We start from the raw sequence: 16,449 nt of genomic DNA, 5'->3' as shown, positions 1-16,449 counted from the left end.
CAATAAACACAAAAGAGGCAAAGATTAAAAGTTGTATGTCTGAAAACGGCTGCCATAAAAACATTACCCACTTAAGGACCAGGCCTATTTCTGACGCATGTTGTTTACAAGTTAAAATCAGTATTTTTTGCTAGAAAATTACTTAGGACCCCCAAACATTATATATATTTTTTAGCAAAGACTCTGGAGAATAAAATGGCGGTTGCTGCAATATTTTTTGTTACGTGGTATTTGCGCATCGGTCTTTGAAACTAAATTTTTTGGGAAAAAATAAATTTCGCTGAATTAAAAAACAAACGAAACAGTAAAGTTAGCCCAATTTTTTTTGTATATTGTGAAAGATAATGTCACGCCAAGTAAATAGATACCTAACATGTTCCAGTTTAAAATTGCGCATACTCAATTGGCGACAGACTACAGTACTTAAAAATCTCCATAGGCGACGCTTATAACCGCTTTTAACTGTTACCAGTTTAGAGCTACAGAGGAGGTCTTTTTCTAGAATTATTGCTCTTGCTCTGACGATCATGAAAATACCGTGTTATTTGAACACCGTTTTCATTTGCAGGCGCGACTTACGTATGCGTTTTTTTTTTGGTGCATGAGCTCACGGGGACGGGGGCGCTTTAAACTTTTTTTTTTTTCTAGTTATTTTATTTTTTTAACACTGTTTTTAAAAAAGAAAAAATCTGATCACTTTTATTGCTGTCACAAGGAATGTAAACATCCCTTGTGACAGTAATAGGCAGTGACAGGTACCCTTTATGGAGGGATCGGGGGTCTAAAAGACCCCACATCCCTCCACTGCACTCCAAGGTATTCAAAACGCCGAAATCTGAATACTGACACTTTTTTTTAGATCGGCACCATTGGCAGCCAAGTAAACCGGAAATTACATTGTGAGGTCGCTTCCGGGTTACATGATCGAAGACCCGATCGAAGCCGAATCTGGCTTAGTTCGGGACTCCAACCAGCCGGTGGGACTGGAGACCCGGGCAGAGCCGCGAAAGGCAGGGGGAGGGGAGGGGAGGGGGGGGATGTCCCCTCCCGCTCGCTGGGATAACGGCCAAGCGTCCACCTTACAAGCCTGCATCACTGACGCCTGTTGGCGGAAGGCCCAGGAGGCACCAAGCACATGCGTAGAAGGCACATTAACAGCGAAAGGAGGAACCTGACCCTTGATTGAATAGGCCTGCACCCCTGGAAAATCTTCTTAGAGGTAGATTTTTTAGCTTTTAACAGTGTGGGGATCACGAGTCAGACAACCCCCTATCCTTCAGCACCTGGCTTTCAGAAGCCAAGCCGTTAAAGCCAGCGACTGTAAAGCTGGATGGAAGATCGGTCCTTGAGCCAATAGGTCTTCTCTAAGAGGGAGTCTCGGCAGAAGTTTTATAAGAGGAAAGACGTATATCAGACGATACTGGCCCCAAGGAACCACCAGGGCATTTGTAGCATTGGCCAGAGGATCCCGAGACCATGCCACAAACCTCTGCACCTTCCTGTTGAGATGAGAGGCCAACAGGTCCACCTCAGGAGTTCCCCACCAGAGACACAGCTGATGAAATATCTCCAGATGAAGTGACCATTCCCCCTGGTCCAGTCGACTGAGGTAATCCACCTGCCAATTTCCACCCCTGGAATATGCACAGCAGAGAATGCCGGCTACTTCCTGAGCTGCTAGGACACTTTTTGTGCCCCCTTGGTGATTGACATATGCCACGGCTGTGCCGTTGTCCGATTGAATCCGTACCAGCACCCCTAAGGACAAACCGTCAAATGGGACAACGTCTGATCGCCCTCAAGTTCCTTGAAAAGGAAGATCAGTCAAGGCCTTTTTAGAAGTCTGATCCGCAGACCAGCATTTGAGCCAAAAAATACGCTGTAGGGCCACTGCTGAAACAGAGAGCCTAGCGACTAGGGGAGCCGCATCCAAAGAGGCATCACAGATAAACTGCAGCCCCCGGACCAACTGGTCTGCTAGCTCAGTAAAGGCAGGGGGTTCTGCTCCCCATCCAGGTCACGGCATAAAAGCATAGCCCACTCGGTCAGAGTTTGCGTCACCAGTGCAATGGTAAATACCGGCCTCAGTGCCAAACCAGCCAGGGTGTACATATTGCGGGCCACAGCCTCCGCCTTCCTGTCAGCCTGGTCCTTGAAGGCCGGGGACTCTTCAACTGGAGTCATGGTTGCTTTGTTCAATCTGCAGACTGGAGGGTCCACCACCGGTGGAACAATCTACTTTTTAAGAAGGGACTCCTCATAGGGGTACCGCATAGCAAATCGCTTAGGGACCACAGGGGGACGTTTTGGTCTTTCCCACTCTGTAGCAATAATTCTATCAAAATAGGAGGGAAAAGAAAACACCTTTGCCGCTCTGGATGGCTTGTGAGTGCCAAAGGGAACTGACGCTGTCGTAGCTGGCGTCGCTGCTGGCTGGTCGAAGACCCGAACAAAGCCGCATTCGGCTCTGAACAGGTCTCCGATGTAAAAACCCGGAAGCAGTGTCATGACACACTTTCGGGTACTGGAGCCTTAAAGGCACCGGATTTTAAAAAAAATTACAGCATTCAAAACAGCCACACTTGGCGTTTTGAATGCTTTGAAGTACAGAGGAGGGATATGGGGTCTTTAAGACCCCAGATCCCTCCATAAAGAGCACCTGTCACTGCCTATTACTGTAACAAGCGATGTTTCCATTGATTGTGACAGCAATAAAAGTGATCAAATTTTTCTTTTTTTAAAACGAATAGTGTAAAAATAAAAAATAAAATAATTAAGAAAAAAAAAATTTAAAGCGCCCCGCCCCTCCGCGCAGAAGCGAACGCATACTCAAGTCACACCCGTCCCGCATATGAAAACGGTGTTCATACCACACGTGAGGTATCGCCGCAATCGCCGGAGCAAGAGCAATAATTTTATCACAAGACCTTTTCTGTAACTCTAAACTAGTAACTGTTACAATTTTTTAAAGCGTCACCTATGAAGATTTTTAAGTATCGAAGTTTGTCACCAATCCACAGGTGTGCACAATTTAGGAAGCCATAATATGTCCACAAGTATTCCACAAGTGTGCGCAATAAAGCATGACATGTTAGGTATCTATTTACTTGGTGTAACATCATCTTTCACATTGTACATAACAATTGGGCTAACTTTACTGTTTTGAAAGTGTATTTTGTCCCAAAAAAGTGCATTTGAAAGACCACTGTGCAAATACCGTGTGACATAAAATTTCTTGTGTTTGTGCCATTTACTACATGCCCAAAAACTTTGCCTAGATGCATTATTCAGGATGTGGTCATATAGCACATAGAACCTCTGTCTGATTTTATGTATAGACAATTGGAAAATATGAAAATTTGTTGAAGATCACATTTTTGTGAATGAATATGTGACTGTCGTCAGTTTTGTCTTCATGCAAAAAATATGTTTAACACGACTGATTTCATAAGAGCTGAACTGCGGTCATCAACATACCTTCGTCATAATAAAACAGCTTCATGGTTAAACAGACATCATTTGGTAGGGGGCCCAGATTCTGCATAAGAACATAGAGTTTACGGACAAGCAGGACACTGGCTTTCTTCACATCTGAGCTGGCAGATATAGAACTGCCTTTGCCGCTGCAAATGGAAATTGTAAATTAATATAAAAAAAGTGAAATTATAAAAAAGACATGTGCAGCGGGATTGCTAAAACAACGGAAAATTTATATCAAATACTTACCGTAATTTTCCTTTCCTGATGGACTCCATGGCAGCATACGTATCGGGTTTGGCCCCGCCTCCAAACCTACCCATAGGACCTCACTCCCATAAATCTTTGCTCCTGTTCAGCACACGTGTTCTGTAACTATCCTCCACAGAAATCCGGGAGGGAACTCCTGCTGCCATGGAGTCCATCAGGAAAGGAAAATTACGGTAAGTATTTGATATAAATTTTCCGTTTTCCTGACAGACTCCATGGCAGCATACGTATCGGGAAATAACTCGCCGTACACACAGGGTGGGCAGGTGCTGAACAGAAAAGTTTAATGCATTTTGTCAAACAGACAGGACTTGCAAACCGAAATTCACAGAAGAAAGAGCCGCTGGCTCAACACAGTAATGGGATAAGAAAGTGTTAATAGAGGACCACGACGCTGCTCTGCAAATGACTTCAGGAGCCACATGTCTGGATACTGCCCAGGAGGTAGAGATGCTCCGCGTCGAATGAGCTGTAACTACTGCTGGAGGGGTCAAGCCCTTAGCCCTATAAGCCCACTGGATGGTCTGGATGATCCAAGAGGAAATGGATCTCGTCGAGGCTCTTGAACCTTTGTTTTTTCCATAGAAGGTAACAAAAAGATGTTCTGATTTTCTGAAAGAGGAAGTGGCATCTAAATATTTCTTAAAGCGGAGTTCCACCCAGGATTTGTTTTTTTTTTTTTTAATACCCCCGGGACAGTCAGGGCTAGTGCATTCCACAATGGCTAGCCTCTGATCTGTCCCGGGTTGCACTTACCTGCAAGACGAAATACTTACCTTGCAAACGTCTTGTCCAGCGCTGCCATCTCAGATGTGGGCAGCTTGAAGCCAGCGCGTCCTCTTCGGCGTCTTCTTCCGCCTTCTGTGGTCCCACGATGCTCTGCGCCGGCCCCGACGTCACTTCCGGGTCGCGCGCGTCACCCCTCCACAGCTTCTGGGCATGCCCAGAAGCTGTTTAGAAGGGGATGACGCGCGCGACCCGGAACTGACGTCGGGGCCGGTGCAGGCACAATGATTCCTGGGAGCTATGACGTTCAGCTCCCAGGAATCATTGCAGAGCCAGGAAGTGACGACGGGCCGCGGCCGAGGAAGGAGGAAGAAGGAAGTAAGGTAAGTATATTTTCTTCGCTACGAGGTAAGTAAAAAAAAAAAAAATATGCGATTATCCATTTATTTTTCAGGTGACCCGGAGCGAGAAGATGGAGGTAAGTATAAAAATAGGGTGGAACTCCACTTTAATACACTCTCCAACATCCAGCGGATGAACCGAAGATTCTTCCTCTTCCTGTCTAAAGGTTGGTAATACTGTTTCTATGTTTTCATGGAAGACAGAGGTCCTTTTTGGTCTCGCATCCAGCATGGGGATGAGCACCACTCTGTCAGGAAAAAAGGTTAAGAAAGGCTCTTGTGTCCCAAAGGACCCAATTTCCGACACTCTTTTTGCTGAGGTTATAGCTACCAGAAACACTGTTATCAGTGTAAGCTCTCTTATGGTCAAAGAATCAGACATGTCTTGAATCTGACTCGCCAGGAAATCCAGAACTAGTGGCAGATCCCACTTGGGAAACCTGGGTTTTCTCTGAGGTCTGATTCTCACTGCCCCTTGGAAGAACTGACGAATTAGGGCATGAGTGGCCCAGGAGATCCCTGTAAAAGCGGAAATAGCCGAGACCTGGACTCTGAGCGAACTCACTGATAGAGGCAAATCCAGTCCTGATTGGAGAAAGCTCAATACATCCTGGATCTTAATTGAAGATTGAGGATCAGGCCTTGTATTCAGTTGTGCAGAAAATTTTTCCCAGATTCTCTGATACACCCTGTTCGTTGAGCTTCTTCTAGCACTAAGTAATGTCGAGATTGCCGTTTCTGGACAGCCTAAAGCCTGTAACCTCCTCCTCTCAACATCCAGACCCTGAGATGTAAACGGTCTGGGCACGGATGGAGTACAGACCCCTGGGACAACAGATGCGGTCTGAAGGGTAGCGGGATTCGGTCTCGGACACTGAGTAGCGTCAGAAGGGGAAACCATGGCCTGTTCGGCCAGAAGGGAATCACCGCCACTACCTCCACTGGCTCCGACCTGAGTCTCCGAAGGAACTGCAACACAATCGGAATTGGTGGGAAGGCGTATGCCCTGTGGAATCTCCACTGATCCGAGAGTGCATCTATCCCTGATGCTTGTGGATCTCTGAATCTTGAGTAGTACTTCGGCAGTTTGTGATTGCAGGGGGAGGCGAAGAGGTCTACCTCTGGAGAAAGCCCCAATGTTAGGATCCAGTTGAACGTTTCCTTGTGAAGGGACCACTCGTTGTTGTCCAGATCCACTCTGGACAAGAAGTCTGCTTTGACATTCTGGACTCCTGGAACATAAACCGCTGAAAGATTCGAGAGATTTTTCTGTGCCCAGGACATAATCGGCTCCACTTCCCTCAATAGGGACCAGCTGCGTGTTCCCCCTTGTTTCCTGATGTATGCCACTGCTGAGGTGTTGTCCAGGCGCAGCATGACAGGTTGGTCTTTTGTCAGGTGAGCAAATGCTCGAAGAGCTTGGAATGCTGCTCGGAGTTCTAGTATGTTGGATACTATTCCTCGAGTGGAAAACTCCCACCTGCCCTGTGCCACCTCCGACAGACAGTGGGCACCCCAGCCTATGTTGCTGGCGTCCGAGGTAACCACTACCCACGGAGCTGGCCTCAGAGAGTGGCAGTTCAGCAGGTGGTCTCTGCATAACCACCAGGGGAGACTCGCTCTCATTGAAGGGGTTAAGAAGATGCGTTGATCCAGATGCCACGTATCCCATTGCTGAAGGAATCCCTTCTGAAAGGGTCTCATCCTCCACAGGGCCCACTTCACCATGGGGACTACTGCGACCATAGTCCCGATCACCTTCAGGCATTGACGTGCCTGAAGATGAGAGGATGAGAGGGCAAAGCGAATCCTGTCTCGAAGAGTCCCTATCTTTTCCTCTGGAAGAGAGATAGTCGCCTTCTCTGTGTCGAACAGAGCGCCCAAGTAGATCAGGGACTGAGTTGGAATCAGGTGACTCTTCTCCTTGTTGAGTAACCAACCAAACTTCTGGAGAGTGGACACGACCTGCTCCAGATGAACTAATAGTTGGTCTCTGTCTTGGGACAACAGGAGTAGATCGTCCAAATAGTGGTGAAGACGGATACCTTTCAATCTCAGTAGGGCTACCACGGCCAATAAGATTTTTGAAAAGGTCCGTGGAGATGTTGAGAGCCCGAATGGGAGACAGATAAACTGAAGATGTAATCCTCCCACTTCGAACCGGAGAAACCTTTGAAAATCTTCGTCCACAGGGACATGAAAGTAGGCGTCTTTCAAGTCGATGGACACCATCCAATCTGCCGGCTGGACTGACTGCTGTATGGACAACAGGGTCTCCATTTTGAACCTTTCTTTTTTTATGAATTTGTTCAAGAAGGTCAAATCTATTACTGGTCTCCATGATCCGTTCTTCTTTTGGACCAGAAAGAGCGGAGAATATATTCCTTGGCCTCGCTCGGACTCTGGAACGGAGATGACAGCCCCTTGAGCAATGAGAGCTTCGACGTAAGAAAACAAAATCTGACGCCTTTCTTCTAGGCATGGTATGGCAGTAGGCAGGAACCTTGAGCCTGGCCTCTCCTTGAAGACCCACTTGTGGCCTGAAGACACCGTCCTGACGGCCCAGGGGTCCTGAATCGAAGCCGCCCAGACATGTCGGAAGGAGCGTAGACGCGCACCCACCCGACATGTCTGAGCGGGCCCACCTTCAAAAGGACTTAGTGGGCTCACGGTCCCCCGAGGAGACGTTCTTTGTCGTCTTCCTGGAAGACTGTCTGGATCTCCAGTTCCGGTTGAACTCCCGACCAGGTCTATAAGAACGAGCTTCCCTGGCCCGGTCAGGCACAAATTTTCTGGTAGGCTGTCCTTTCTTGACGTTGAACTGGCGCCGATCCTGGGGAAGAAACCCAGACTTACCGCCTGTAGCCCGGGTTATGGCCTCGTCAAGTTTATTCCCGAAAAGGGAGGACCCCTCAAAGGGAATACGGCACCAAACTTGCTTTGATGCCGGATCCGCAACCCAAGGGCGGAGCCAAAGAGCTCTCTTAGCTGTGACCGAGGACAGCATAACTCTTGCCAATAGACGGATCAAGTCTATGGAAGCCTCCCCAAGGAACGACGCGCCCAGCCTAAGCTCCTGGATTGGAGCGCTTCTGGCCACCTCCTCCGAAACCGATCTGACCGATTCGTCTACCACATCAGCCCAAGACTCCATGGCTTTGGATAGAGCAGCCAAAGCCAGGACTGGTTTACAGGCCATACCTGCTGTAAGGTAGATTCTCTTCAAATCAGAGTCCATCCTTCGGTCCAACGGGTCTTTAAATGAGACCGTATCCTCTAAGGGAAGGGTCATGTGCTTGACCAGTCTCATGACTGCTGCGTCAACTAGGGGAGGAGACTCAAGATGTTTCACATCATCCTCTTTGAAGGGGTAAAGTTTAGCCATCTTGGATACTAAGGAATTCTTTCGTTCCACCTTTTTCCACTCCTCCAAGATGATTTCACCCAACTCTCCCAGGAAGGGAAAATTAACACGCTCCTTATTGAGCTGTTTAAAGTACTTCTTCTGCTTGGGAGGGGGAACAGCTGACTCTTCCCAATTTAAGGTCTCTCTGACCGCTTTAACCAGGGAAGGCACCAAGGTATATTCAAAACCCAAGCAGGGATCTTCATCTTCAGAGTCGCTACCCGACAAGAGCATCGACTGATGGCTTGTGTGGGCCGACTCGAAATCTTCCTGTACCTGTAGTGCTACAGGGGAAGGGCTTGGGGAAGCCGTTGCAGTGTCTTGAGAACGACTGACACCCAACTCTGCCAAAGAGTCCTTTACCACTCTCTTGACCAAAGCCTCAATGCGTTGATCGGAAGTATCCCTTTCTCCCGCAGCCTGGGAGAAACATCTGTCACAGAAAAGCTTCCTCTCCGGGACACTAGCGCCACAGCCCCTGCAACCTGCTTTGTCAGGTCTCTGTGCGTGGCTGGCTGAAGTGGACGCTTTACGATGATGTGAGCCCGAACGGGACTTTCCAGTAGAGTGCCGGTGGCGAGAGCTTGAGCGCCTTTCACTTCTTTGAGAAGAGTGCCTAGTCTCTGAACGAGGAGGGCTGTGAACAAGAGAAAAAACAGAAAACACAGACAGGAAGCTAGGAACACTTGAGTTCCTACCCCCACCCCCTATAACCCACAACCCCACCAAGAAGCCCCAAATACCTGTTAGGGGCGGGCTGACCACCGGAGGGCAAAGTAGCTTCCATTCTGATGCTGACCTACAAGAATGAGCCGGACAGCATGTCAGAAAAACCAGCAAAGCGGGGGGGGGGGGGGGGGGTTGCTCCCAAACTGGGGCCAGTACTCACCAGGAACCAAGGTTAGCAGGCAGAGCGGCAGCGCACAGCAAAATGACCACAAAAACGAACGATTTTCGTATGTGTAACACCCAGTATCAGCAGTGTGTACAAACACAACACTGCTGACAGCTCTGGGGTTTAAATATGGCGCCTGGTGACGTCATCAGCGATCGCCACCGACGCCAGCTTACTGCGCATGCGCCGTGCTTACACTGCGCATGCGCGAGAACCAAGCCTCGTTCCCGAGGCGCCGCACATGCGCAGTAGCGCGCACCGGAGGCCGGTCAGGAAGTGAATCGCTAACCGGCCCCGGACCACTAGCCACCAGGGAAGGCAGGAGAAAAACCAGGTAAGACATAAAGGCACGAGCAAGCAATAATATAAACAAAATAGCTGCCATGGAGGACTTTGTACTCACGGACCGCAGATCACCAGGGATGGATGCACACACCGGACTTATCTCATTCTTAGGGTACCGGCCACCCGCAGCAGCTGGGCTTTTTGGCCAAGGCTGCATACATCTTCGCCCCTACTCCATACCCCGCAGCAGCTGGGGCTTATTGGAGAGCTCCATACCCGACTGGTAGAGCCATCCATCACCCGGAATCCATCTTCAGGTAGGATATCAGGTAATCCTTTGGAGGACAAAAAAAGAACACGTGTGCTGAACAGGAGCAAAGATTTATGGGAGTGAGGTCCTATGGGTAGGTTTGGAGGCGGGGCCAAACCCGATACGTATGCTGCCATGGAGTCTGTCAGGAAACATCACTTACAACTTGCATTTCTTTTTCCTTTTGTTATGTTTCATCTGGTCCCATCCAGGTAGAAAAATCCAAGAGCATAGCCAAAGGGATGGAGGTTGGATGCTACAGTGTTCTACATTGAGCTGTCAGCTCTGGTGTATGGTCTGTAAAAGTGATGGCCCATGTTGTCTGGCTAGCATAAAATAACTGCTTTTCTTTATCCTACATCACAGGACACAGAGCCATATGCAATGCCATATGGGTTATACACCGCCTATAGGCGAATGGATACTGGCAACCAATCAGACAGGAAGTCCCTCTATATAACCCCTCCTACACAGGAAGTACCTCCGTTTTTTTGCCAGTGTCTTAAAAATGATGGTCACGGTGGAGAAGCTCTCCACATTTTTTAGTTTTTTTCAAAGAAGAAAGAAAGATTATGCTACAATCCCTGATCAAAAATCTCTGAATCCAAGGGGTTTACAATCAGATCCATCCAAAACAGTCAAAGACTAAAAGGATGGTACTTGAGCCTCGGGAAAGGAGATACAAGGTTTTGCCTGTAATGCTGTCCCTTTTAAGCACCGGACCCTTGAAAAAAAAACAACCCCAAAGGCACTCCGGCAGGGTGCTCTACAGGTCCAAGGGAGTGGCCCCTCAAAAACAAGGGGACCCAGTCCTTGAAGTTCGGCAAGTGACAGAACCTCACCGTGATAGGTGAAGATTGGATTCTTGTTACAAGACAGAATCCTGCGGCGGGACTGGTAAGTCCACTTTAAAAATATTTGTAAAAATATTTTTATGCATTGTTACCTTTAAAAGATAACAGATACCGTGCGCCATGTTGGTTTCTATAAAGAGACAATAGGTGTATTAGCTGTATCAAAGCACACCTTGTTTTTTTTAAACGTTCATTGCTCTACCTGTGCAAAACAGCAGGTGTATCAGCTATGTTAAAGCACACCTTGTTTGTTTAAATATATTGTTTTCACCCTGTGTTGATCACCTGAAGGATGTATCAGCTGTGACAAAACACACTTCGTTTGCTTAATCTCACCCCATGTTGTTTGGCATACAGATGTTTGCCTTGGCATGAAAGCACCCGTGCATTCTTCTCCTCGGAAAGCTCAGGCAATGCAACTCCTTCAGTGGCGTGTCTGTGGCGAAGGATCGTCCGCATGCGCACATGAATATTTGCCATTTAAGCACAAGCATACGCATGAAGCCAGAAGGAGCGTGTTATGACGTGACTGGCGTGCACGTAGACAAACGGCGCAATTTCTTATGGAAGTGTTTCCAGCGCTCCCTGTGTGGAGGGGACACAGAGCGGCAGCAGCTGGGTTGAGTGAGTCACTGTGGATACATGCCCACAGGCACAGTCTGATTCTGTTACTTTGGGATCAGAGCTGTGTGTGATAAGCTGTATAGCATGGCACAAGCCTTGAGTACACTAAAGTTAGTACCCCAAGTTTGTCTTGCCTTAGAGCAATGTCCTCCCGAAAGAGGAGCGGGGGGGGGGGGGGGTTCACAGCTGGAAGGGACACTGTGGTGCCGCTGACAGCCGACAGGTCTTGAAGATCCGAGCCATTCTACCTCTGTGTTTTCCTCCCCTGAAGGGCCAGAAGCGGCTAGCCAATCTGAGCCCTTACAGTTGTCAGGCATAGTAGCCACATCTAGTGCTTTTGCTGCAGCATACATTATAAATTACGATTTGGCATTGACGTTAGCAGGCCTTGAGGGTAAGATTGCTGGCATTATTGCAGCATCGCAAGGAGGGAGGAAACATGTTAGATCCTTCTCATCTGAGCCACCTCCCGAATCAGTTCAGGATTGGGCAGAGGATGTGGAAGAAGTAGCTGTAAATGACCCTGCAGAAGGTCAAGCTGAGGTTTCCACTTCTGGGGAGTCAGGACCTGAGGAGTCATACTCAGCCTCTCCATCCCAGAGATTGTTCATTCAGTCTCTCGCTGAAATGGTCTGGTTTGGATACAAATTACCTCCCTTTAGGAGATGCCTGAAGTCTTTTTTTCCTCTCTTTCCTTATTGCGCCCTCTTCATAGTCCTCAGGCTTTTCCCTTAAATCCGCTCTTGCAGCAGGTAAAGTATGCTGATTGGGATCATCCTGATAGGATTTTTGTTCCTCCCAAAAGGTTTTCAATATTGTATCCTATGGAGGAAAAATTCACAATAAAATGGGGTATACCTGTGGATGCTGCCATTTCTACAGTTAACAAAAGTTTAACTTGTCCTGTGGGTAATGCCCAGGTTTTTAAAGATCCAGCTGAGTTTCCCAGCGCTCAGACTCACAGTGCTTCTAATTCCAGGCAGTTGAGACAGTCCCAGCCATCTGGATCTGGAGCCAAGCCTTCAGGGTGAGGGCAGAAGAAACCCTGGGCCCAGAGATCAACCAAGTCTACCTCTAAGCTTACCTTGTGAAGGGGCGCCCCCACTCAATCGGGTGGGGGGAAGGCTGATACAGTTCTTGAAGGTCTGGGTAGAAATAATTCAGGACAACTGCGTTCTTTCCACTATCTCACAGGGATACAAACTGGAATTTCGGGTGTTCCCGCATTTTCAGTTTGTAAAATCAAACATTCCTGCAGATCCTCCAAAAAGATCTCTTTTTCGGGCTCTGGACCATTTAGGGTCTCAAAGAATGATTACAGAGGTTCCGGAGAATGAAAGATTCAGGGGCTTTTACTCAAACCTTTTCGTAGTCACTAAGCCAAAACGGAGACGTGAGACCTATTCTGGATCTTAAAGCTCTGAACCAGTTTCTAAACATTCATACTTTCCGAATAGAGTCAATTCGCTCAGTCATGGCCTCCCTGCAGGGAGAGGAATTTCTAGCATCCATGAACATCAAGGATGCATACCTTCACGTGCCTATTTTTCAGGCCTATGAAAGGATTTTACGCTTTGCAGTAAAAAGCCGTCATTTTCAGTTTGTGGCCCTGCCCTTCGGGTTGGCCACGACTCCAAGTGTTCACAAAGATCCTAGCTCCAGTATTGGCTGCTCTAAGGTCTCAAGCGATATCAGTAATAAGATATCTAGATGATCTTTTACTAATAGATCGATCAGCTTCGGCTCTAAGCCGGAATGTTTTCCAGACAGTTCAGTTCTTAGAACGTCTGGGCAGGATTCTGAACTTGGCAAAGTCAGCATTACAGCCGGTCCAGCGTCTGAAATATCTGGGTTTCCTTGTGGACAAAATGCAGGCAAAGATATTCTTGCCATCAAGAAAGGTCACAGACCGGTAGGATCTGGTTTGATCCGTAAAAAGGCAAAAGTATCCTTCAGTACATCATTGAATGAGGTTATTAGGGAAGATGGTGTCCTCATTCGGAGCAGTTCCCTATTCTAGGAATAGAAAACTGGCAGGCAGACTTTCTAAGTCGTCAACAGATGTTTCTGAGAGAATGGTCCCTACACCCTGAGATCTTTGCATTGATCTGCCAACGCTGGGGGGTCCCAGTTGATGCCTTGGTGACTCTTTGAGAGTAGTTTTCCCTGATCTATGCCTTTCCTCTGGTTCAGCTGCTGCCGCATCTGTTACGCAGAATCCAGCTAGAGGGGAAACCAGTAATCTTGGTAGCTCCAGCATGGCTGAGGAGGTTTTGGTATGCACAATTTCAAAATTTGGCAGTGGCAAGGCCTTGGGTTCTTCCACTGCATCCGGACCTGCTCTCTCAAGGTCCAATATTCCACCCTGCTTTACAGTCTCTAAATTTGACAGCTTGGCTATTGAAGCCTTGATTTTGAAGAAGCGGGATATATCTGGCACTGCAGTTTCTACCCTGATATATGCTAGAAAACCAGAGTCTAGAGGCATTTAATACAGAGTCTGGAAATCTTACATTACCTGGTGTGAGGCCACGAAATGGCATCCCCGCAAATATATTGACGGGAAAATTCTAGCCTTCTTGCAAGTAGGGGTAGATACTAAATTAGCCTTAGGTACTATTAAGGGTCACATTTCAGCCTTATTGTTTTTTTCCAGAGACCAATCACTTAACATTCCTTGGTTCAAACCTTTGTTCTAGGGGTATTACGTATGCTTCCACCAGTGAAGCCACCATTGTGTCCTTGGGATCTAAATTTGGTGCTGGCAGTTTTACAAAAACAGCCTTCGGAGCCCATGCGGCATATTCCTCTGGTTCTTTTGACCAGAAAATTTGTCTTTTTGATTGCGATAACTTCAGCCAGAAGAGTATCGCAACTGGCAGCTTTTTTTTGTAAAGAGCCATTCTTGATTTTACATCAAGATAGGGTGATTCTGCGTCCACACCCAGGTTTTTGCCCAAGGTGGTGTCCGCTTTTCATTTGAATCAGGACATTATACTGCCTTTCTTCTATCCAAATCCTCAAACAGCAGAGGAAAAGTTATTACATTCTCTAAATGTAGTACATGCATTCAAGATTTACTTGAAAAGGTCAGCTCAGATTCGAAAGACCGACCTTTTGTTCATGCTGCCAGAAGGGCCCAAAAAAGGGCAGTGTCAGGGACTCAGATGCCACTGTGCAGCCTACGATCCATCTAGGCGAGTGCGCATGTGCGTGCGTCATGACGCACATTGTACCAACCCAGCCTCCTCTTAAGGATCGCTCACCCTCTCATCCAGTGCTGGATTATCGTCAGCTTCCTGTTTCCTGTTGTGACCTCGGCTTGCTCCACGGACTTGTCTCTGCCTGATAACCTGTGTACCGACCCCAGCTGGCTCCACGGACCTGCTTCTGCCTCATAAACCTGTGTACCGACTCCGGCTTGCTCCATGGACCTGCTTCTGCCTGATAAACCTGTGTACCGACCCCGGCTTGCTCCACGGATCTGCTTCTGCCTGATAACTTGTGTACTGACCCCGGCTTGCTGTTACTTGGACTGACCACATGTGTATGACCCCCGGCCTGGCATTTACCACTGCACTGCTTGCTTTCACTGGAGCTTCTCAGAAGGGACCCGGATATCCCTCTCAGCCATCCACCTGCACCACCACAAGCATCCAGTGCTACTTGGGTCGCGTCACCTCCTGTCTCACTTCCAGGGGTGATTCGCACCGAGCTGCAAGGGAAGCCCTCTCAGCACTTCGGCCTCCATCCAGTGATCTGACAGGCAGGCAGCATCTAAGTCTACAATTTCTCAATGGATTCGCCAGGTTATTATCCGGGTGTATAGTTTGAAAGGGAAGGTTCCACCTTTTCCGGTAAAGGCACACTCTACCAGAAGAGTAGGTGCCTCTTGGGCAGTTCGTCAAGCTTCTATGGCTCAAATTTGCAAGGTCGTCGGTGCATACGTTCACTAGATTCTATCAAGTGTATGTTAGGACCCGGAAGGAGTCTGCATTTGGCCGCAGTGTTCTGCAGGCAGATATGTAGATCTTGTAGTCTGATGGCGGTATTTATGGTGTCCCCCTCCCCTCAAGCGCATTGCTATGGGACGTCCCATATGGTAATGAATATGGCTCTGTGTCCCGTGATATACGATAAAGAAATATGGATTTTTCTTACAGCTTATCTATAAAATATATTTTTTGCAGTACATCACAGGACACAGAGGTTCCCTCCCCTCTTGTATGGCATGTTTATTGCTTGCTACAAAACAGGTATTTCCTGTGAAGGAGGGGTTATATAGGGGGACTTCCTGTCTGACTGGTTGCTAGTGTCCAGTCACCTATAGGTGGCGTATAACCCATATGGTAATGAATATGCCTCTATGTAAGGTAAGCTGTAAGAAAAATCCATATTTCTCCCTCTTCGATCAGTCAAAAGATCAACTGCGGGTCATATACATCTGCCAGTGAATTCTGAAAAATTGCAGAAGCATCTCAAACGGATTTGAAAATCAAGCTGCATTTGCCTATTGACAGAAGCCATTGTTTTTCTATAAGGTATTCTATTGTATTTGTTCTTTGCTTGAATATGGTTTACTGCAAATTCACCTTTAGGGTCATATACTCATGCTGGTGACAACTCGCCAACTACAGGATCGCCATCCTTTTCCTATTGAGTCAATCTCTCATTAGCTAGACAAGGGTCGATTTTTTGTCAGGACCTGGATCACCTGCTGGTGGCACTGTGGTTCCCAGTGCAGAAGATTGTAGTTCTAGTGTCTTCTAGCAGGTGTCTCCCAGCAGATCCCAGTAATCAGTCTCCACCTAATGCTGGCTGCTTGGACAGTATTTAGTTCTTCCTCTGCTATTCCCTGGTGCTTCAATGTTTTGCCTTGCTAGCCAGATACTGCTTGCTACTGATCCTGAGTCTGATTCTTACCTTGTACCCTGTACCCTGCTGCCTTGTACTTGCAAGTCTTGGTTCTCCCTTTCTGACTGTTCCTCCAGTTTTACCCTGTTGATTTGTGTTCTTCATTTTGTATATATTTTATTATAGTTGGTTCATTTGTTAGTTTGTCACTCGGTTTATGGTTCACTTATAGCTTCACATTTGCTATGTTTTCTGTTTGCTGGTGTTTCAATGGATTTTGTTTCACTGTAAATACTTCTTGCTTCAGTGAAGTTCTGCAAGATCCAGGCCAGAAGGGTAGCTATTTG

General features: G+C 47.5%; 1 protein-coding gene across 1 annotated transcript in view; it reads right to left on the bottom strand.

The window, feature by feature from the left end:
* HORMAD1 (HORMA domain containing 1) overlaps window positions 1-16,449 on the bottom strand; it is a gene marked incomplete at its 5' end in the record, with an annotated part of 104,103 nt that overhangs the window by 49,875 nt on the left and 37,779 nt on the right. Inside the window, one exon of the mRNA XM_082275509.1 lies at window positions 3,478-3,623. Coding sequence (XP_082131635.1) covers window positions 3,478-3,623 — 146 coding nt within the window. The remainder of the gene's footprint in view (window positions 1-3,477; window positions 3,624-16,449) is intronic.

The sequence above is a fragment of the Pelophylax lessonae genome (assembly GCF_965119305.1).
Source record: "Pelophylax lessonae genome assembly, chromosome: 13".
Lineage (NCBI taxonomy): Eukaryota > Metazoa > Chordata > Amphibia > Anura > Ranidae > Pelophylax > Pelophylax lessonae.
Note: the sequence above shows the minus strand (reverse complement) of the source record. Positions and strands in the feature narration are given on the sequence as shown.